The 22,913-nt window shown below is 46.4% G+C and overlaps 6 protein-coding genes across 6 annotated transcripts; 1 reads left to right on the top strand and 5 right to left on the bottom strand.

Moving 5' to 3' along the window:
- Window positions 1-65: 65 nt before the first annotated feature.
- Window positions 66-4,170, bottom strand: N7495_001665 (uncharacterized protein; the record flags this gene model as incomplete). The annotated part of the gene is made up of 3 exons (XM_057204335.1): window positions 66-1,673; window positions 1,722-3,623; window positions 3,682-4,170. The coding sequence occupies 3 exons, from the start codon at window positions 4,168-4,170 to the stop codon at window positions 66-68; spliced, it is 3,999 nt and encodes a 1,332-aa protein (XP_057068408.1).
- A 4,486-nt stretch (window positions 4,171-8,656) lies between these two features.
- On the top strand, window positions 8,657-9,559 carry N7495_001664 (SDR family oxidoreductase; the record flags this gene model as incomplete). The annotated part of the gene is made up of 1 exon (XM_057204334.1): window positions 8,657-9,559. One exon carries the CDS (start codon window positions 8,657-8,659, stop codon window positions 9,557-9,559), a length of 903 nt encoding a protein of 300 aa, XP_057068407.1.
- Window positions 9,560-12,325: 2,766 nt separating this feature from the next.
- N7495_001663 (mitochondrial 37S ribosomal protein uS2m) lies at window positions 12,326-13,489 on the bottom strand (the record flags this gene model as incomplete). Its single annotated transcript, XM_057204333.1, has 2 exons — window positions 12,326-13,395; window positions 13,459-13,489. 2 exons carry the CDS (start codon window positions 13,487-13,489, stop codon window positions 12,326-12,328), a joined length of 1,101 nt encoding a protein of 366 aa, XP_057068406.1.
- Window positions 13,490-13,952: 463 nt separating this feature from the next.
- On the bottom strand, window positions 13,953-14,612 carry hel10 (putative high expression lethality protein Hel10; the record flags this gene model as incomplete). The annotated part of the gene is made up of 1 exon (XM_057204332.1): window positions 13,953-14,612. The coding sequence occupies one exon, from the start codon at window positions 14,610-14,612 to the stop codon at window positions 13,953-13,955; it is 660 nt and encodes a 219-aa protein (XP_057068405.1).
- Window positions 14,613-15,516: 904 nt separating this feature from the next.
- Window positions 15,517-20,203, bottom strand: N7495_001661 (uncharacterized protein; the record flags this gene model as incomplete). Its single annotated transcript, XM_057204331.1, has 6 exons — window positions 15,517-16,661; window positions 17,337-17,746; window positions 17,826-18,491; window positions 18,589-19,251; window positions 19,309-19,863; window positions 19,947-20,203. 6 exons carry the CDS (start codon window positions 20,201-20,203, stop codon window positions 15,517-15,519), a joined length of 3,696 nt encoding a protein of 1,231 aa, XP_057068404.1.
- A 1,413-nt stretch (window positions 20,204-21,616) lies between these two features.
- N7495_001660 (uncharacterized protein) lies at window positions 21,617-22,788 on the bottom strand (the record flags this gene model as incomplete). The annotated part of the gene is made up of 5 exons (XM_057204330.1): window positions 21,617-21,647; window positions 21,703-22,331; window positions 22,385-22,521; window positions 22,573-22,584; window positions 22,641-22,788. The coding sequence occupies 5 exons, from the start codon at window positions 22,786-22,788 to the stop codon at window positions 21,617-21,619; spliced, it is 957 nt and encodes a 318-aa protein (XP_057068403.1).
- Between the last annotated feature and the right edge of the window lie 125 nt (window positions 22,789-22,913).

Genomic DNA, 22,913 nt, shown 5'->3' with positions numbered 1-22,913 from the left:
TAATATCACGTCTCGTATCTGTATGGGCATTGAATCTAGAATTATCTCAACACAAACAACGTAATTTATAATATATGCGTATGGAATCCCGTAATCAAGACTCGTCCATCTCGAAATCCGAGTGCAAGTGTGGCATTTTTGACAGCCTGGCATGAAAATGAACGATATTCATCAGGGAGCCATAGTATATTCTCCCCTCTAAAACTAACCCAGTTACTCGATAATGATATCTGGAAAGTTTCAGGAGCTTTTTCGAGAAGCTCACCAGGATAAGTAGAGAAGACTGATGAGTTAATGCCACTTGAATGGCCCTCTAGCGTCTGCCGCTGCGTGCCCGTCGCCGTATCCCAGAGCTTGATGGTGTTATCATCCGAGCCCGATGCCAGCGTGAGCCCATCGGGAGAGAAGGCCACTGATGTAACCGAATCTGAATGGCCCTCTAGCGTCTGCCGCTGCGTGCCCGTCGCCGTATCCCAGAGCTTGATGGTGTTATCCCATGAGCCCGATGCCAGCGTGAGCCCATCGGGAGAGAAGGCCACTGATGTACCACAATTTGAATGGCCCTCTAGCGTCTGCCGCTGCGTGCCCGTCGCCGTATCCCAGAGCTTGATGGTGTTATCATCCGAGCCCGATGCCAGCGTGAGCCCATCGGGAGAGAAGGCCACTGATGTAACCCTACCTAAATGGCCCTCTAGCGTCTGCCGCTGCGTGCCCGTCGCCGTATCCCAGAGCTTGATGGTGTTATCATCCGAGCCCGATGCCAGCGTGAGCCCATCGGGAGAGAAGGCCACTGATGTAACCCAATGTGAATGGTCCTCTAGCGTCTGCCGCTGCGTGCCCGTCGCCGTATCCCAGAGCTTGATGGTGTTATCCCATGAGCCCGATGCCAGCGTGAGCCCATCGGGAGAGAAGGCCACTGATGTAACCCAATGTGAATGGTCCTCTAGCGTCTGCCGCTGCGTGCCCGTCGCCGTATCCCAGAGCTTGATGGTGTTATCCCATGAGCCCGATGCCAGCGTGAGCCCATCGGGAGAGAAGGCCACTGATGTAACCCAATGTGAATGGTCCTCTAGCGTCTGCCGCTGCGTGCCCGTCGCCGTATCCCAGAGCTTGATGGTGTTATCCCATGAGCCCGATGCCAGCGTGAGCCCATCGGGAGAGAAGGCCACTGATGTAACCGAATCTGAATGGCCCTCTAGCGTCTGCCGCTGCGTGCCCGTCGCCGTATCCCAGAGCTTGATGGTGTTATCCCATGAGCCCGATGCCAGCGTGAGCCCATCGGGAGAGAAGGCCACTGATACAACAAAATGTGAATGGTCCTCTAGCGTCTGCCGCTGCGTGCCCGTCGCCGTATCCCAGAGCTTGATGGTGTTATCCCATGAGCCCGATGCCAGCGTGAGCCCATCGGGAGAGAAGGCCACTGATGTAACCGAATCTGAATGGCCCTCTAGCGTCTGTAGACTTAGGCTCCAGGAATCCTTTACCGCTGGTAGCGGCTGGATCTGATTTGGAATTTCGCTAAGAAATGTCTCCTTGATGACACTTTGTGTTGGTGCAAACGCTAGACCGGAACAGTAGAGCTGTAGCGGAGCAATGCCAGCTAAATAAGCATTTTGAAGAGTAAATCTTCTTGCATCATATAAAAACCCTGAAAGAGCAGGATCCAGTTTCTTCTATGATATCTATTAGTTGGTATCTTAGTATAAACTTTCGACACTGACCCATATGCTTGACTCTAGTGTCTTTATCATTGTTACAGCTTCGGATATGTTTCCCATCAAAGCTAGGGCCTCCAACCAGTAAAGGAATCTTTTTTTAAGAAAAGAGAGAACTTCCCATTCAGAAATACCACCCTGGCTCTGCTTTAGATGATGTACCCAATAATAGCAGGAGTATTGCAAATCAGCTGGGAGGCGCTGCTGGATGATCTGAGGATCGATATCTCTGCACTCTTGGCCGTAACTTGCTAGATCACAGATATTGTGGCTAAGCCTAGTCTCCATGATGCGGAGACAGTTCGATGCTATTTTTCGATGTGTATCATTCTTGTTAATACGGAAGTCACTTTCTGTGCTGAGTAGAAAATCTCGAAACGATAGGTGTAGAATAGAAACTGGAGTGTTTGTGTCGCTTGGTAAATTGAGAACCGAAGATAGAAAACCCAGTAAGTCATTGAGTTCATGTGATGACTTTTGTAAAAGCAGAGCAAGAGATGTCACTGAGAGTGGGGTAGCAAGGAGGATAATAACCCCGACGATCTCTTGAAACTCTTGTAGAATCTCTTCATCGTTCCTTATAAGTTGATCTAAAATTGGTCGGTATGTTTTCTCCATCTGTGTTGCACTTGTGATTCCAATATCAAGATACTTCTGAAGCTGCTTTTGGGGATGTAGTCCATCTTTGATAAAGCGACATGCTGTGGCTGCAAAGATAAACAAAGGCACAGCCATCTGCACCAGCTTATCAATATTGTCATTCCCTGGCCAGTCCGAGGGAAGTTTCTTCTCGTGTTGTATCACTTTAAGCTTGTATTGCAGAAACAGGCGAATATCGCGTTCGATCACTGGAGCAGGAACTTCCTGGAGGACTAAGTCTTGGTGATTCTTTTCCTCCTGGAAGCCGTAACGAATTGGAAGCTCAGGTCTACTCGTCAGGATCACCCGTAAACGTATAGACTTAATCTCTTGTAATTTAAATAAGAGATGAAGTATAAGCTTTATGTCATCGTCCCCGTCACATTCATCTAAAGCGTCAATGACAAACACAGTTGTGGTTGATTGGTCTGATTGTAGTTTTGAGAGAGGTTGGTAGAGAAGCTGGTCAAATTGAATGTTTAGGAACTTCGATGTGATTCTCGGATCAGTCCTGATGGCGCTCAAAACTTCAGGTGCCAGTTGTCTGTATTTGGTAACTAGCTGTCCCACGATGCTGGTTATCAAGTAGGTTGCAATACCACGATCGGCTTCGCCTCGTTTGAAGAAAAACGTGGCACCAAGCAGTCCCCTGTCTTTAAATATTTGTGCAACTGTCCGTGCAATAGTAGACTTTCCGGTCCCTGCCATCCCGTTTAACCAAAATATGAGTTTATCATCTGACTCCGCCCAGTGTATGATACGTGAAAGGAGTTCGGTTCTAGTTCCTTGAAGGCAGGGATCCTCATGCTCGTGGCCATGAGCGTCATATAATGCTCTCTCCACGACATGTAGATGTTCAAAGCTAGACTTCTCGAGAAGAAGCTTCATAGATTCGCCTAGGTCATCGATTTTGACAAGGAGGTTTTCTGCGTCCCTTTCATGGCGAAGGTATCCGCCTAGCTGAACCCAACGGCCTAAATATTCCCTTTCTTTTTCGAGTGAGGTCTTGAGCTCCGTAAGTGGGGGGCCAGTAATAGAGTCCAAGAGAATCCTTCCCATACTAGACTCTTGGGCATTCCGAATCTGTGCTGAATAGTGCAGAACTGATCTGTAGAGACTGATCATTACGCTTCGCACATGATCTCGGGTATCTGGGTGGCCGTCCAGATAGAATTTCCGTTCGATAAAGGCACTTTGTGCAAGGACATCGGCTAGGTACTCTGATGATTCAAACAATGCATTTCTTGCATTCTGATAGTTTTGGGTCATCTAAAATACCTGTTAAAGAATACTTCGATGGCATATCTAGGAAACCCGTAATACATACTGATAGACCAAGCGACACGACTGTCCAAGCACTAGCTGCATGCTGTGTAGGGTCAAGTGCAGCAACCGCAGTAATAATATCCTTAAAGGATAGTACCGCATTGATGATCTTTTGCGAAGATTTCCGGATTGTATCGTCTGACTTCTGCTGGTATGTCTCGTATTGTTGCTTTGTCACTCGGACGATATCGTCGATCAGCTCCCTCGAGCTAGCGTTCTTGTCTTTTGATTTAGAAGGGGTTTGTATGCTAGACAAAATCTGCTGCTGTTTCACATCGAGCTGGTCATAGGCAGCCTGCCATAGGTCTTGTGGCTCAAATATCTCGGTTGATTGGGTTGGTTGGATTGCAGCCTGGCTACCCGTTGACTTTCTAGCATTTGTTGCGCTGTCTCTTTGGTCCACCACTTGATCAATGCCGGCGTCCTCTTTCCCAGTCTTCTTGTGTTTGAGAAGTAGTCGATTAAATTTGTTTTTTAGACGTCCGGTCATTTTTGCAAAGTATTTTCAAGTGACTGAATTTCTGCGTTTCGTGGAGAGATTCACACTTAGGCTGGAGAGGGGTAAGCTGTTCGGTCCTATCTTTTTCCTGCGGTGGACAAATGTACTTAACCCCTGTGCACCCTTAATAGAATAAGTATCCTTGCTTCCACAGAATAAGGAACACACTATTTACATAGTACATTCTATGTATACCAACTAGCATGGAGTACCTATCTGACATTATTTTCTGTTTCTAAAAAACAGGTCCTTATTTAATGTCATACTATAAACACTTCTCTATCTAAATTAGCTCTATTAAGACCTGCATGCCAGACGTGTCCCAGCTTCTAAACATATCTGAGTGATGAAACGAGGTATTATCCATTACTAATACAGACTTCGGCTCCGGCCATTTCCCGCAATGCTTGAGAAGCTGTTCAATATAATCCTCGAAAACGAACGCATCAGTAGAGCCGCGGAACACTCGAGAGAGAACAAAACCATATTGGGCATATGTATGATCACGATGGAACTTGGAAACTTGGGTGGAGACCGGTTCGTCTGAACCTAATTCGCTTATCACAGATTCATCTAGACGAGCTGATGTGAGCTAAATTCCGGGATTAAATGATAGAAATCATCACGCAAGTCCGCATTTCGCTCTTTAGCCTTTTGTGTAACTGTCTTTTTTGACATTGGCGGTGTAGTTGCTAATCGTCGATTTGGGTATGGAGACGTCGAATTTGTCAAGAATAAATCCATCTCAGAAAGGAAAAACTGGCTTCTCGAGCAGATGATCACACAAGACTTCTAACATGATCGGTGTGATACTTCGTGGCCCGCTTTGATGGGGTTTTGATGGTACCAAATAGTCGCAGATTAGGATCCTAAAGATACAGTGATCCTAGCACCTGATAAAGTAAAACACAAGCGAGTGGAGATTACACGCAAGTGGATAATCCTTTTTTTACGCGTCATCTGTTGCTTTTTTCAACCACTATGCCACCACCTACCTCTCAAATGGCCCAACCCCGGGAAGAACAGGAGGGTAGGATCTTATTAGCCATTCAAGCTTTAAAAAAAGGCCAAATTGCCAATGCAAGCCAAGCTGCATCTATCTTTAATGTCCCATATACTACCCTCCGGCGTCGCCAATCCGGCGTTACATATCGCGCTGAGACACGCGCAAATAGTCATAAACTGACTGAGTCTGAAGAGGAAACTCTAGTCAAATGGATTTTCTCTTTAGACGACCGTGGGTCTGCCCCTAGACCTCATTATGTCGCTCAAATCGCCAATATTCTACTCGCCGACCGTGGAATTAACCCACCTCTTACGATCGGACGAAATTGGGTTTCGAACTTCGTTAAACGTACACCTGAAATCGATAGTCGCTATTCAAAACGTTATGATACTGAACGCGCAAAACAAGAGGAGCCTCAGATTATTCGCGAATGGTTTACACTGGTTGAAAAGACGATTCGCGAGAATGGGATTCATGAGGATGATATTTACAACTTTGACGAAACTGGCTTCGCTATGGGACAAACCGCCACTGCTGAAATCGTTACGAGGGCAGGCTATTATGGCCGAAATGACAAAGCTCAACCTGGAAATCGAGAGTGGGTTACAGCTATTGAATGTTTAAATTCAACTGGTTGGGCGCCTCCGCCATGCATCATATTTAGGGGCAAAGACATGATGCATAGCAACGCCAATTTACCACCTGATTGGCTCATTGAAGTAAGCCCTAATGGCTGGACATCAGACCAAATAGGTCTTCGTTGGCTACAGGAACTATTTATCCCTTCTACTATAACACGTACAAAAGGGAGATATAGGCTGTTGATTCTAGATGGCCATGGTAGCCACCTTACACCCGACTTCGATCATATTTGCCGACAAAACGACATTATACCACTCTGCGTGCCTCCGCATTCATCTCATCTTTTACAGCCTTTAGATGTATGTTGTTTTGCTGTTTTAAAGCACTCTTATTTCCGAGAGGTTGGTATCAAAATGGAGCTAGGATTCGACTCTATCGACAAGAACGATTTTCTAGCTATATATCCTACCGCGCGTGAAGAAGCTATAAGATCTGCATCTGACGCCTTCGCCGCCACTGGAATTACACCATTTGATCCAGAGAGGGTGCTTTCAAAGCTTACTATCTCGCTTCGTCCGTCAACACCACCACTACCACCATCCCGGGGTAGCGACTCTAGTAAGAACTACTCTCCAAAAACGCCAATGACACAGAAGGATATACGTCGCCAACATAAAGCTCTATTACGAGCATTATCGCGATCACCATCTACACGAACAAAGCAGATCTTAGACCAGTTCTTAAAAGGCGCAATAGCCATACACCAACATGTGGCAATACAAGATCAGGAAATAGCCGCTCTTCGCGAAGCTAATGAAGAAAAGAAGCAACAAGAGGCACTATCGAATGCGGAAATAGTCATTGAAGGTGGCATTACTATCCAGGAAGGCCGCCAGCTTATCGACGCGTTAAGAAATCGTGATGCAAATGGTGATGTAAATGGACGCCAAACCCGGGCATCTTCTCCACGACGCCAGCGGTCACGCAGATGTGGAATATGTAAAGAGACTGGACATAGGAGAGATACGTGTCGACAGCATCCGATTCAATAGGTTATTTATTTACATAGTTTTATTGATGTCAATGGAGTTTTGGGACATCTTCACCACTCGCCCGTAATCTCAAGTCGCTTGTGTTTTACTTTATCTGGTTGCTTTGTCTCATGAAACTCCTTTTGTGTATTTGCTTCTTTATCTGCCTATTGGCTAGAGACAGGATTATGGTCCATTCTTAGTTGAATCATAGGGTATACAGGACAAGATCTTTGGAAATGAGATTTCCCCTGGAACAACACGAGATCTCGCCAGGACAGCAATTGTACAACCGGAAGGCCAGGTAACCCGCCATGAGTTCCAAGTAGAGGAATACTGGGGACCGGCTCCTGTAAGAGCACTCGCGGTGTCACAGGCTCCCTTGCTTGAGATAACGACATCTCGGGCTCCAGAGTATTGATCGATATCAGCGGGAGAAAGTGTCGGTCAACCGATCAGCAAGCGTTAGCCACTGAATGGTGGAAGTCCACTATCTCGGTCAGCTGTCGGTCTGCCCGATAGATAGCGACGCATCGAGATCGTTCTATTCCTGCTCCCAGTAGATTTCCGCAGTTATAAAGTGTATGCCAGTTACTGAACCATGAAAGAGCCCTTCAAGTCTTAATCACAGTATTAATTCAATAATGTTGATCTACAACAACACCTCTTTATACCTTCTCTGCCTGAGGCCTATTGTGCAATTCCTCTCTTAGTTTACGACAATATAGGTACCGTACATTTGAAAGCAGCCCTTACATTCCATGACCGGATATAATTCCTTTTAGGGACCCAAATTTCAAAGTGGTATTTTTATAGATAAGTTCGGTAAGGTCTCCGGCCTCTATGGTTAAAATAGGTAAGAATATTGAGTATTTTGGAAAGTGGTCCATGATCACTAAAGTCGTATTGATATATTCCCTTTTATAATACTAAAGCACTTTTACCCACTGTAAAGTGTGTCCATTATACCATTTGAAGAGATTTGCGACAAGTAATGTTGAAACCTTGTATCAAAAGTATCACTTACCAGCATTGCTAAGAATAGTTGGTCACATTTTGCCATAAGTAAATTGACTGCAGCGAGTCCAAAGACATCATGGTAACCCCCAAAAGTTCGGGGCCCTCTAAGTGTACCAGGATATCCTGACGTAATTTTTCACTTCATGTGGTGTTGCGGGGTATGATATACACATCCGCACAGCATGTATTAAGGCTCATGCTGTTTCGATACAAACCCCGTTTTCTCCGCCTGTCACCAAAGTGACCTTTCCCGATTAGGAGCCAAGAACGTTCTCATTGCGGACAACCTGCATTGTAGTTGATCGCTGGTCACCACCCCGTTTAGATGCTCGTACAAAAGACCGTATTGTCCAAGATGCTTGACAATCGACATAAAAAAAGGTACCTTCTAAGATTGTGTAAAGTAGCGTCGAGTAGTATTAGATGACCGTAAATGAGAAAGGGCTGTGTTTTTTATAGCGACAATATTGAGATTTGAGTGCTCAGGTTTGCTTGAAGTACAACCATTCTCCACCCCTGTCCGCCCCTTGGTACCTGATAGAACATTTATTACCAACAGTAAAAAAGATAAAACTTAGAATATACTTACAGAACTTGAGACTACATGGGCAGTATTGACGAAGTTTTCCTCGCTGGTCCGCTCCCGCTCCCGCTCAGGAGCGGGATTCTGAGTAGGAGCGGGACTATTGGAACCAAAAGCAAGGCAAAGCCAAATGATTAAGATATAAAATGAAGATATCACTCCAATTCACTTGTTTCAAGAACGCTCAACTTCGGTACTAATATCACTTTTTCCCTTGAACTTTTTTTCCTCCCCCGATTTCATATTTCAACCAACATGTCAAGCACTACAATTAAAAAATGGCTCATCACCGGCGCATCATCGGGACTGGGTCTTGAAATGGCACTTTCAGCACTACGTGCAGGCCATCACGTTATAGGGACCAGCCGAAATATCGAAATCGCCGCTGCTAGCAACCCTGAATTCGACAGACTTGGTGGCAGATGGTTGAAGCTCGATGTGTCTCAGCCTGAGGCGCAGGAAGTTCTGGAGAAGCTATTTTCCCAAGAGGAAGAATATCAGCAGAGTCAACATTGGGTGGTCGTGAATAATGCAGGCAACAGTCTACTTGGAGCAGTGGAGGATATGAGCGAAGGTCAAATTTCCGCCTACCTCCAAATCAATCTCTTCGGACCAATTCGCGTATGGAAAGCCGCCTTACCGGTGCTTCGTCGCCACAAAATGGGAACTCTTATCACCATATCTTCCATTTGGGGAATTGTGAACAAGTCGGAACATATGATGTACAGTGCTGCCAAGGCGACTATAGAGTCATTGACTGAGTCCTACGCCGACGTACTTGCACCGTTCGGGATCCGAGTTATGATAATTGAGCCCGGAGGTTTCCGCACAAAATTTCCTGCCAATGCTAGCAGATCGGACGGAGGAACCACGGAAGATTACGCAGAGAGGATCAATGCTTGGGGGGACATCATTGATGCCGCAGGCAAGGATGAGACAATGGTGAACGGTGACCCGGGACGCTTTGGGGAGAAGGTCTTGGATGCTGTTGAGAAACAGGGGGATTTTAAGAAGATATGGATGGATCAGGTGAAGGGAAAGGTGCTTCGTGTGCAGTTGGGATCTGACTGCTACGAGATCCTGGGCAAACGATTGAGGGAATTACAGGATGGATATGAGAAGATGTCTGAGATTGCAAAATCGACGGACATTTGCTGATACCTACTTGCTTGAAGCAGTTTATGCAACTAATGTCTGCGCTAGCCCGCTAATGCTAGGCTGTGCTAAACGCCTCATTATATAATTGGACTTGCCTGTCTGACTACTTACTTGAGACAACAGACATTAGACCCGCACTCTCCTTCTCGAGCATCAAAATATAAGCATCTGTTCATGTCGTTAAATCAAACGAGTCTCGTATTTACAATATATCACACACATACCAACAGTTTTCCAAACCTTGCCCAGAGCTTTGAAGGCATCAATCATTGATATCAACTGCATCTCCCTAGCCTCACTTTTTTCCTCTCGATAAAGCCAACCACATTCAGATATAGCCAAGTAAAGACAGTGACAAAATAATGGGCTTAAGTGGAGGATATTCGTATCATCTGACCCTGAGATATAGCGCAAGATACGCTCCGCAAGTAAGTACACATCCTCGATCACGTCATAGATGCCTTGAATAGAAGCTTCTTGCATAGTAGTTTCCTCCGCTATTGGGGTACATTCAGCAGAAGGATTTTCGTTACATGCATAGATCTCATATAAGATTATCCGGGCGGAGCTGCAGAGTGCCAAAGCAACAAAGTGGCTCTTCTCTATGTCTTGATCCAGAGAACATAGTTGATTTAGATGTGATCTGAGGCATGTGAGAGTGAGGTGAAGCTGATATGCCTCCGAAAGAAGCATTCGGCGATCGATAGCTGAGGCATGATCACGATGCCGTACCACGTTCCCCAGTAAATGTGCTGCCTGGCAAGTATTGGCAAAAAGGCCAGGTAGGTAGTTAGCTGGTGAGTGGTCAACGAATAGAGGCTGGTTTGACCCAACCTGTCCACTATCCCAGCGATCTTCCCCACACGGAAGAAGCTCTGCACGTCCAGGCTCGGGGGTCGCAAGAGGCAAGCCAGTAATCCTCGCATTTGAAAACCTTGAGATCTTTGGTAAGCAGAGCGAGACACTGATCAGTTCTAGTATCCACTCACCAATCAAGGATCATAATAGCCCACCAAGTCCTTCTTTCTACCTCTCGTCCAGTCCATGTATCGGGTTTCCTAAAAATTTGTGGCTTGTTTCTATCATGAAGCCCTATCAATAAACCTAGTCTTGCAGCCCGTGATACACTCAAGAAGCCAGCAGGATATATCCCATGTGCAATTTCATATATTGACATCAATACCACCGACTGGATCAATTCAATCGAAATTTGACCCAAATGTTCTAGCCTTGAAGATAAATCCCTGACCGCATGATAAAGGGGAGATATATTTGCTTCTCCAAAGGGCGGCGTGGATGATAGTTTCATGCTTAAAATCAAGAGTGATAAGCCGCTATCCATTGTAGTATCATCAGCACTTATTTTCTGGCCTATTTCTTTCTGGCTGAGAATGGGAAGCCAGCGATGTATTCCGGAAAAGTATTGTAGGTATACAGCGTCAATATCACTTTGAGAGCCGATGAGGCTGCGAAAATTCTCAGTGATGGGAATCTTCGGCAGCGCGTAGAGAGAAATGGGCTGATACGGATCAGAATCAAGAAAATAAAGACACTGGGCATCTGTGATCTCATGAACGGGGGGCGGTAACAGCTCTGAGCCAGAATGCTCTTCGAACTCTAGTGTTGTGCCGCTTCCAGGAGAGCGCTGTACGACCTTGTAACTGCAATTTTTACGTAGACGTAGACACTAACAGATCTTATCAGGATAATTGTCTCCATTATACCTGGCAAAGTTACCTACCAAGGAGCACGCTGGCAGATCTCGCGAACATTTCCGTTTTAATGTCCTAGTAGCGTCAGCATTCATTAACTAATTTTCATTATTTACGTGAAGCCGAATGTCAATCTCACCGGCAATTTAGACATGCTCGAAAAGCTTGAGTCTCCATGACTAGAATCTAGATTGGTGAGCACTGGGCTTCTGAATTGTATTCGCCTCGACCTGGATTGAGGAGTAGACGAGACTATCAGCCCCACGTTAGCCACTTTTTATTGGTGGATTACGATATCGGACTGTTAACAGGAACATGAACAATACAGACTACAATAAACACATCCTTGCAAATCAATTGACTTGGTTAATAGAAAAGATGAAAAATAAATATCTGAATTAGGGTTTACGACTTCACAGATAGCCGAAAACGGAGTAGAATCAATACATGGTTGGAGTGTGCAAGAGCGGACTGAAACTGGAGCGGACTACTTCTAAACCTTTGTAACAGGTTCATCGACACTGACAGGCGGATCACGCTTTTTAATGCGATATCTTTCTGTCATATCTAGGGCTATTCACTTGCTATTGTATACCTAGGTAGAGTATTAACCTCGAAATGTGTTCTAGGACCTGGACGAAAAAGAACTAAAGTTTTTAGGCGACGTCCGACTAGCGAAGCGGATCCTCTTCTTCCATTTCATTATGACATATAGTTCTGAAAGGGGTGAGGATGGGCCTATATTGGACATATATTGAGAAAAAGAGGCATTGGTCTTCTTGACAAAAATTGAAGCACAGAAATATTGGCCCATGAAAGGGCCAAACCTCCGAAAATCAATGCTGACGACTGTTGCCCGGATAATATCAGGTTGTGAGCTGCCACAGAGTTTGGTGGAAGAGTAGAGGCAAACCCATAGAGAAATCAAATTTAATTTGTTGATACATAATGCTTCCAAGTTACAACCAGGAATCACCTATACAGTACATAGAGCGACGCTCGAATATAAGTCGCGCGACGCAAAAGTAAAGAAAAAAACAAGCGCGACTCAGCTCTACTTCTGCTGACCTTGCTCGGCACCAGGAACCAACCCAGTGAGTGGATCAAGACGAAGCTCTTTCTCAGTAATAGGCGCATACGTAGTCTTTCCCTGCTTGGCCATAGCAAGCCGCCTCTCCTGACCAGCCTCACCAGCACGACCCAAAACACCAGAAATCAACGAAATAGCCCGTAGACTGTCGTCATTAGCAGGAATAGGGTATGTGACGCGAGTAGGATCAGCATCGGTATCAATAACACCGATAGTAGGCACATTATTCAAACCACACTCATGCAGCAGCACCACGTTCTCTAGCGGGTTCAGACAAACCACCAAGTCAGGCTTAAGTGTCGGCCGATCCGCAAGATCCATCTTGAACTCGGGCAGCTCCTCATCTAGCGCGTTCACCACCTTCGTCTCGCAATGGCCCAGGATTTGCTGCCCATTAGTCAGACTACCTGGGATCCACCGCTCAAAGATATGATATCCCTTTGCTAGCTCGGCCGCTCGCACAACAGCCTGCTTCTGGCCCTTACGTGTACCAGCGAAGAGAATGATGCCACCGCGCGCGGCAACTTCCTCAACGACCTTCGCCGCACGGCGGAGGTGGGAAGCTGTCACGTCTAGAGAGATAATATGCACACCCTCACGTATACCGAAGATGTAGCGCGAGTTCTGTGGGTTCCAGCGGGAGGTAGAGTGGCCCATGTGCGTACCAGAAGCGAGGAGAAGCTCGAGGGTGATTTCGGAGGGTTTGATGGGGTTGGTGATAAGGTCTTTTGGGTCGTAGATTTCTTGCATTTGGGTACCAGTGCTTTGAAATTTGTCCTCTGAGAAGCGATGGAAAAGAAACTTGTTAGTTTTATTTTTTTCCCCCGGTGTTGTCCGATGGGAGTGCCTACTTGATTGTTGCCATTTTGCCCATTGGGATTTTGGAGTGACTCCTTCCTTCACTTCTTCGGATTTTTGAATTGGATCAATTGGCCGTGCTGAGGGTGTTCGCAGCGCTGTGTCGACTGGTGTCTCCGTGGAGAGAAAGCGGCCTGAGATTGGGGCTCGTCGGCTCAGAGCCAGTAATTGGCGGCCTGGAAAATTGCGGGTTAGCCGGAGCGCTTCATTTCGTGGAGCTATTGTTGAGAGATACTCACTCTGCCGCACATATAGCTTTTGTACAATCATGTTGAGTATAGGGTTGTTGAGTCGTCGCAGTGAAACGTACGGGACTCTGATCCTCGCGAACTTTTGTCGGTCTTGGCTTTATGGCCTGAGGCATAAATACAGTCTTAAGGCATCGATACACTAACCCGCATCAGGATTCGATCACCCCGCGATGGTTCTTTTGTTGCGATTTCAATACAATATACGAGTACGATGGATTGATACTATTCCAAATATAATCCATTCCTTGATATCATGCAAGAAAGTTATGAGAATCTAGCCTTGAAAGGCAACTTGAAAAAAAAAAAGGTGAAAAAAGAAGCGATTGGCCTTAGCACATGCAGTGCCACTCTCAGTGCCACCCTCAGAGCGGAATAACGAAAGGAAATTCATGGGAGTCGCAGAATCATCACGATGAAAAAGAAAACAGCAATAAGAAATTTAATAAAAAAGCAAGAGGCTGAACGGTTAATGGAAAGCAACTCTACTTCTTGAAGAAGCCACCGAGCTGGTCCATCATGCCACCGCCTTGGCTACTGGGAGGACCGTAGCCGGGAGGACCCTGGTTGTTCTTGTGCTTCTTGACAGCATCTTCAGCGATGCTACCGATGATAGCGCCACCGATTGTTCCAAGGAAGCCGTGGTTGGCCTTGTGACCCATGAAGCCACCGGCGGCACCACCTGCAAGGGCACCAGCAAGACCACGCTCACCCTCCTGGGCCTGGCCAGGAGCACCCTCTTGACCCTCGTAGTATCTATCATGGATGTTAGCATTTGACCGAGACGAGAATGACGCGGAAGTGGAAGGAGACTTACCCCTGACGGGAACCGTCATGGCCGTACTGGTGCTGTTGTTCACCATATTGCTGCTGCCCACCATATTGCTGCTGGTGCTGGCCTTCATAACCCTGCTGGGGGTATCCTTGTTGCTGACCGTAGCCCTGATGTTGGTGCTGACCTTCGTAGCCTTGCTGAGGGTAGCCTTGTTGCTGACCGTAGCCTTGTTGCTGACCATAACCTTGCTGCTGACCATAACCTTGCTGCTGATCATAGCCGTGTTGGCCACCGTAACCCTGTTGAGGGGGTAGCCACCCTGCTGGCCGTAGCCTTGGTTGTGTTGGTTGTAGTTATCGTATCCAGACATGATTTTGATGTGGGATGATGAAAGGGGAGTTTATGGAAGGGAAAGAAGATGTAAGAGTGAAGGTGGGGGGAGGCTGGTTTTATAATCAGCACGGGAGTAGGTGAGATCGAGTGACCACAGGGCTGACGGCAAATCCCCACATACAAATCGTGAATTTACGGAACGCCGAGGCGCAGTACTCTTAAGGTGAAATGTGAATGGCTGAAATCGAAAGAATTCAACCTTGGAAATTCAGCGGCACCGCCACAGTTCCGGCTTCTTCGGATATTTAGGCACGTCCAGTTCATACTGCAATGTTGATCGTGGCAATGCATATAGGAGCTGAGCCTCTTACGGGTATGATACGCGGCCTATACGCGTCCCATAACGTGGCCTCATGACTAACATGCGTTATTTACGGTTTCAATACATAATACACTGAGACTTCGCCTTCTTGAGTAAACTATTCGGTTCCTGAAGTTTCCAAATATAGTATGCTCTTCGCCTTCTGTCGTCATTTTGATATCAATCTATTTTTTTTTCATGTTTCTCTGAGTTGATATCTTATTAGCATTCTTTTCATTGAAGTCGATTGTTTGGATAAAAGCAGTCATTACACCTGAAACATCAGCTGACTTTCCAGCTCATCTGAATCATTGACTCCCGGAGTCCATGTGCCCCCAAGGCTACAGCAGGAGTATTATGCTGGTAAGAAGAATACCTAAGCGGCTAAGCCTACGGTGCCTACCGCGGTTTACTTTCAAGGTGTAAGTCTTACTACGGAGACTTGAAAGGCTTCTTGTATGAAACGTAGTATGAAGCATTTATTACCATGAAATTATCTATTAACACATTGCTTCTAACATTCTATAAATTTCGTACATTTGAAGGAGCCGTCGCAATATAAGAAATACAGCCATATGACTCACAGAACAACCAGAGTCATGAGAATGGTGGTCAAAGCGGCAGTCATAGAGGATATCGAAAGCTTGATCACGGATGCTGCACCAGTGTACAATGGTCCCACGACACTGGTAGTAGGGGTCTTGCTGGAGGTTGAACCATTAAAGGCTGAGCTGTAAGGGCCGTGGATGGCGGTCACGTTGGCAGAGCCTGCAAGACTAGAGAAAGATGCGGATTCCGTAGCTACTAAAGAGGGTACGCTACCCAGTACTATAGTGGTAGCAGTGGCCTGGCCATATGCCACGCTGTAACTTTCGTCGCTTGAGACTTCGCTGCCAGCACTGGATGTGGGAGCAACAACACCAATAGCATTGGTCGCACTTGTATCTACTAATACCCCTGAAATGACCCTGGAACCTGCGGCGGCAGTGGCTCCGACAGTAGTCACTGGACAAATGGTAGTCGAGAGCGCAATAGTTTCGGTTGTGACAAAGGTGCTCTTTGCTGAGGCTGGGCAGTTAGTCACGGTCGAAGGGCAAGCAGTGACAGTAGAAGTGCGAGTTGCGAAGACTGTAGAGGTTGTAAATGCCTCATCTCCGGAGCCAGAGCCAGAGCCAGAGCTAGGGGCAGAGCCAGAGCTAGTCGTAGCAGTAGCCTTGGCAGTAGTCACTGGGCAAACAGTAGTCGAGACGACAACAGTCTCCGTAGTGACGAACGTGGTCTTTGCCGAAGCTGGACAATTGGTGATACTAGCAGGACAAGCGGTGATCGTAGACATGCGCGTGCTGAAGAGCGTGGAGGTTGAAAATCCTTCATCACCGGAGCCGCTGCCACTACCACTGCCGCTAGAGAGTGAAGCAGAAGTCGTAGGAGTGGATTCAGTTACAGGGCAGACAGTTGTTGAAAGCACAATGGTCTCAGTAGTAGTAAAAGTTGTCTTCTGGGAGGCAGGACAGTCAGTCACTGATGACGGGCAGGCTGTGATAGTAGCAGTGCGCGTAGCAAGGACAGTTGACGTGGTAGACTGAGGAGTCGAAGATCCGGATCCAGTGACTTGCGTTCCAGAAATTGCTGTCACGCTACCAGAGCCGTTGGAGCCAGAGGGGGACTGAGAGGGAGATGGAAAAGATTCAGACCCAGAAGTAGAAGATGGTAGCCCGGTCTTGACTGTAGCAGAAGCAGAAGCAGAAGCAGAGTCGGAGGGAGCACCAACAGGTGAGCTTGCAGTATGAGACGAGGCAATAGGCAGAGAAGAAGATGACGAAATAACAGAAGCCGGAATGGACGAACTAGGTGAAACACCTGCGCTAGATCTTGAGGAGCTGGTGATTGGACTTCCGGAAGGAATCGATGATTGAACAAGTGTCGAAGGAGCGACAGACGAGGAAACCAAAACTGGGCTTGAAGAGACCAAAGGAGCTGAAGAGCTAGTAGAGGCAACTGGCGCTGAAGAAGAAAGCGGTCTTGAAGAGACAGGTTGTCTGGATATAACCGAAGATCTGACAGGTGGCGTATGAGTGACAGACTGGGAAACGGAAGCCGAGCTTGGGATCAGAGATCCAACTGGAGTATCAGATGGGGAAGCGTGAGCTGAACTCGAGATCATAGATGCTGAAGAGCTGATAGTGGTGACTGGCACCGATGAGGAAACTGGACGTGATGAAATAGGTTGCCTAGATATAACAGAGGATATGACCGGTGATTTCGAAGCGCTGCTAGAGGAGATAGCGACTGGGGTTGAAAAAGGGCCTGTAGATTTTATCGGAGATGCAGACACAGCAGCCGAAGAAGAAACAGACACAGATGACGTGGGACGCACAGAGACAGAGACAGACGGCGTACCACTAGGAGTCGGGGTCACTGTCACAATACTAGTCACACAGGAAGTAGTAGCGACTCCGTTGTTGATATTGAAATTATCAAAATCAATGTCATAAACGCCCCCAGGAATGTTGTACTCAGAGCAAATGACCTGCGTCCCGACCCAGTGCGATCCATCTGTAGTCGGTGTGAAAGTAGTCGAGAGAATATTCCAAGTATCGAGGACTTCTACAGTCAGCTGGGTAAGCTGGGATGTACCTATCCAGGAATCTAGATACACTGCAAGAGTGCACACATCAGGAGGGTCTCTACTCGACACCTCCCCACTCGTAACTGCGCGCCAATTGAATGAAACAGTGTAAGTTTCTCCAGAGATGTAAGCATCACTGGATTGATACAACCAAGGTCTATCTGGAATGTCCGGGAATTGCCTGTGAAAGATATGACAAAGTTAGCCCTAAAAGATGCAACTTCTCAAAGAAGAAATTAGTAGGCAGAAAGAAGTCTTACACATAGTAACTACCATCGGTAGCATCCCCGCTGATAATTCGATTATATGAGCCTCTCCATGTGCTAAAGCCACTTTCAAATGAAGGATTCTGGAGCAGATTTGGGACTGCTGTCGTGCATGATACAACCGTTGAAGTGATGATTGAGTTTGTCGGAGTAGCAATGTTTGAAGGAGGTGCAGAAGAGCTAGCAGATCTGATTGGAGATGAAGAGGCAGGGCTAGAAGCTGCAACCGAAGAGGATGAAGAGTGCACAGACGGAATGACAGATGGAGTGGCGGTAGGAGTCACTGTACTAATAATAGTACTAGTAGCACAGGTCGTAGTAGGAATTCCGTTGTTAAAATTGAAATTATCAAATCCGAGGAAGTAAGGGCTATCTCCTGAGATAGGATCGCAAGAGAGGGAGATTCCAAGCAGTTGGCCTCCATCTGAAGAGTCAGGAGAAATAGTAGTCGAAACAGTATGCCAAATGTGAGGTGAACCGGCATATGAATTTTGGAAAACTTGGGTTTGCCAGCTGTCCAAGTATAGCTTCAATGTACAGCTATCGAAACCTTCATCTGAAATTTTCCAATCCATTGAGAAGGTGAATGTTTCACCAGCCTTGATGCCATCGATGGATTGATACATCGTCACACCGCCACCGCCGTTAGATTTGACGCGCCTAGAATTCAATTAGCTCTATGTACGCAGGCGCCTAGGGTAAAAGCCCAAAAATGGAATCGAAGCCTAGGAAGATAGAAGGAAGATGCCTAACTTACATGTACCATGTGCCATCACTGGCGCCTCCCCTATCAACATATACTTCTGCTACTGTGGGCTCCGTGATGGTGAAGTCGTACCATCCATCCTCAAATGAAGAGTCCTGAATCAGATTTACCGGAGCTCCCGTTGTACAAGATACAACAGTTGAGGTAATGACCGAGTTTGTTGGGGCAGCAACGCTTGAAGGAGGCGAAGAAGCGCTGGCAGAGATGATCGGGGACGAAGACACCGAGCTAGAAGCTGCAACCGAAGAGGACGAAGGGCGCATAGACGGAGTGACAGATGGAGTAATAGACGGAGTGATAACAGGAGTGACAGAAGGAATACATGAGGTGGTCGCAATTCCAATGACAATGTTATCAAGATCAATGTTAAAATAGCCACTACTAGAGCCGCTGATAGAGCAATAGAGCTCAACTTGGACTAAGTGCTGTCCACCTGATGGTTTGAATGTGCCTGAAACAGAATTCCAAGCTGTGCCTAGAAGTCGGGCCGATGAAGAAACAACTACGTTGCTGTCTGTGTCCAAAATGACACTTAGGACGCAGCCATCTGTAGTGGTACTCTCTGCACGCCAGTCTGCCACGAACGTATATTCTTCTCCATCGATAAAAGTGATGTATTGAGCCAAGGTAATTCCGGATGAAGTTTCGACTTGTCTAAATTTAAAAGTGTAAGCCCTAACTGTATAGAGTCAAGAGGTTGTCTTTTCTTACAAGTAATGGTCACCATCTGCAGCATCACCGCTCGCCCAGTTGGAATAGGCATTTGCATTTCTAGTAGACCAGAAGCCACTGATTCCATTTTCGAATGAGGGGTTCGGGACCAGGTTCGTCGGGACTACCGTTGTACAGGACACCGCAGCCGAGGGAACGATAGGGATTGAAGGAGTCGGTGTCACTGTACTAGTAACAGTGCTTGTAGCACATGAAGCAGAGATTCCGTGCATATTGAAATTATCAAGATCCAACGCAGTAACGGTAGCTGAATTGCGACAGTTCATCTGTATCACGAGCTCGTGATACCCGTCTTTGGTGGGTGTAAAAGTGGCCGAGAATTCATTCCACGAATTAGCTTCGTGTATCGTTACAAAGCCTAATGCTGTATTGGTATCTGAGGTCACTGATAGAGCGCACTCAAAATTCGTATCACTAGCAATCACACGCCAGTCAAATGTGAGAGTGTAGATTTGCCCAGATATATAGCCATCGATCCATTGAACAACACTTCCACCCCCTTGAAAGTTCGCTGCGTCCTTTTTGAGGGTAGTCCTGTAGTTAAATATTGAATATTAGCCTCAAGATGCGCAACTCTTAAAAGTAGAAGAACGGAGTCAGATAGAAAGAATTCTTACAAATAGTGACTACCGTCAGCAGCCTCTGCGGGGCCACTGACAATGGTTCCATAGCTATTCCAACCGTCGCTCCCATCTTCGAATGAGGGATTCAGGATCAAGTTCGTCGGAGTTGTCGTTGTGCAGGACACGACAGTTGAGGTGATAGTCGAGACAGTGGGGCTCGGAGGCCCAGCAGCTGTTAAAGTACTACGAGCCGAAACAGTCAAAGGCAGAGTCGCCGCCAAGATCCGCATAAGATCCTGCGAGAAACGCATAATGAAATGAATGGAACAGTTTCCCAGATAAACGAGTGACTGGGAAGCTTAAGCACAGTAAAGCAAAAGACTACTAGAAAAGAGGAATGTTTTAACTCGAGAGGATCACTATACGTTAAACTATTTTCAAGAAAGTTAGTGGTCGGGTATTTTTGCATTAAAAAGTTGATGGCTTCGTCTATATGGTTTATTGTGCTTGGCGTTTTCCTACACGGAAATATCCGATTCAGGTACGCGAGATCACGATCTAAATTTAACTTTATATTGCACCAACACGTGGTCCACCTTTAAACCCCTACTTCGATCAATATCTGTTAAGACTCTTTATTGATTCTGCTCGAACAGTAGGTATCTGGGTAGTCGTGCTACTTTGGTTGTTATAGATACTAGTTCCCTACTACACTCTAGCGCTAGGCTCAAATGGAACCGGCGATATCAAAATCCACCGGCGCCAAAAAAGAAAAAGAAAAAAAGGTTAAACCCCCTATTGGTTCAAGCTATGCGATTATCACTTGTGGTTCTCAGGGTGAAAAGGGTCCAGACTTTTTGAATTCTTGCTATTTGATATTTTCACTAGCTATCTTAACCTTGGAACTCTCCAGTTGCTTGAGCAGAACAGGTCTATTTAAGAACGAAAGAACGAAAGAACGAAAGGGCAGACTTCAGGATATCAGAGACTTCTCATATGCTGGAGAATTTGGAAATTTTGAAACTCTGAGCGCCAACTTTGGAAGAATCATCAATGGAAGAAAATTGATATTCACTAGACTACTTCCTCACCAAGTAAAAATTAAATGAAGCTATCGCATATCAGGAACTCCAATCATTCAGATCAACCGGAAGTAATTAACCGATCCAACTTTCCTCTTTCCTCTCCACATTCCAAGGTTAGTGCAGAGTAGTACACTCACAGACCTGGACCCCTGATCCACCGCCATTTGGGCGTCCGTTTCCCGATCTCGGCCGTATACAAAAAAGTCTGAGATTGATCTGGTTCCAAGGACGTTTCATTTTAGTCCATATTTGGCTTTGTATTCTGATATTGATAGATCTTCACGGCCTTGAAACTAGGCACATGGGAGTTAACAACCTTGGAAAAAAGATTAAAGTAATGAAAAATGTAAAAGTGAGAATGATAGTTAGAAGATGAAGAAGAGTAAGAGAAAGGAAGTAAGATAAGAGTGAGTGTTCATGATTTCATGCCAGGGCTGAATATGCTATCTGAACGCCCATGGTTCCATCTAACGGGGTTTATTTTTAGATCTACCCGCCCTGGATTTTCGAGACAGAGATGAGTCTAACATATATAATACTGTTCAGCTTTTTGCACACCCATCGATTTTTGGGTCGGGTGCTGAGCCGTGCCCTAAATAAAAACGCTTAATGATCCAATCTTGGAATGTATCAAGCGCTTCAACCAAGAACCTTCATGGCGAGTTCGACACTAGAAAATAGTTAGTCGTGAATCCTCAAGTCCTGCAGGTAAATTGAGAACATACGTAACGAAGGTTCCAGCCGACACAGGCATAGCTCTCAGCAAAGTAGGCCCAATACCCTTCCAGAAGCCACCAAAGCCCTCAACAGCAAATGTCTTCTTGAAACAGTCACGCATGCTTTTGAACTTCCGGTCCGCACCAAATCCATCGGTCTGCATCTTACTCTTGACAACGTCGAATGGATAACTGGCTAACCACAGGGCCTCACCGGCCAAACCACCATAAGCAGCAACCTTAAGGGTGGAGATTTCCTCACGCTTGATGTTGTTGCGCTTGGCATCCTGGTTCATCATATATTCAAAGGCCAAGAACCAAGTACCATAAGCCTGGGCCTCACGGAGAATAGTAACCGCCTGGCCACGGAATAGACCACGAATCAAACCATCGTGTGCAGATATTTTACGTACGCAGTCTAGAGGACCATCGTAAAGACGTCCAGCACCGTGGGGTTGGGCTTGTAGACGAATACGCACGTGCTCGATAGGACCCGATAGCACGGAGTTGGTGACACCGGCGAAGGAACCGGCTAAGAAGAATTGCCCGTAAGAGAGAGTAGAGTCGGCATACTTCTTCTTATTCAATTGCTCAAGACGGCGACGTGCCTCGTAGAATGCGCCAAACTGAACGCTGACCTATGGGGTGGATTAGATTGGCCGCTCCGAGGTTGAGAGTCGAGACCACTTACGCAGGCACCAATTCCGATCAAGGGTGTCAAGGTTCCCTTATAGAAGGCTGCAGGGCCCTCATTTTTGAAGATGTTGGTTGCGCACTCCAGCGCGCTCGAGTATTGAGTGGTGGTCTGTAGGCGTACCTTGACGATATCTGTCGGTGGTTAGAGTCGGTTTATTTTCTGTGTGCTAGGGATTCACGAACCAAATGGTTGACCTAGTGTCGTGTTAGCAGATCTATTACCTAGATGATCCCTTCCAGCAGGCATCGACTCCATTTGAAGTAGAGAACTCCATCAATTGATATTTCTAGCTTGCACATACCAAGAAGAACTTGTGCTATTCCACCAGCAGCACCCGCGGCCAAGTCCTTGACAGTGCGGAGAGGGTCAGCAACCTTCTGAGTAGTCTCAATCTCCATTTTCAATTATTTGAATTATTCGTAGGAGGTGGAAAGATCAAAAGAAAGCTCCTGGAGTCTATATCATAGCAAAGGTACTCTTATCGTGAATGGCGCCATCTGCACTGTGATTCGACGAGAACGCC

Source organism: Penicillium taxi (genome assembly GCF_028828555.1).
Source record: "Penicillium taxi strain IBT 34144 chromosome Unknown utg000001l_segment0_segment0, whole genome shotgun sequence".
NCBI classification, from domain to species: Eukaryota; Fungi; Ascomycota; class Eurotiomycetes; order Eurotiales; family Aspergillaceae; genus Penicillium; species Penicillium taxi.
The sequence above is the reverse complement of the archived record's forward strand: the minus strand, read 5'-3'. Positions and strand labels throughout refer to the sequence as shown.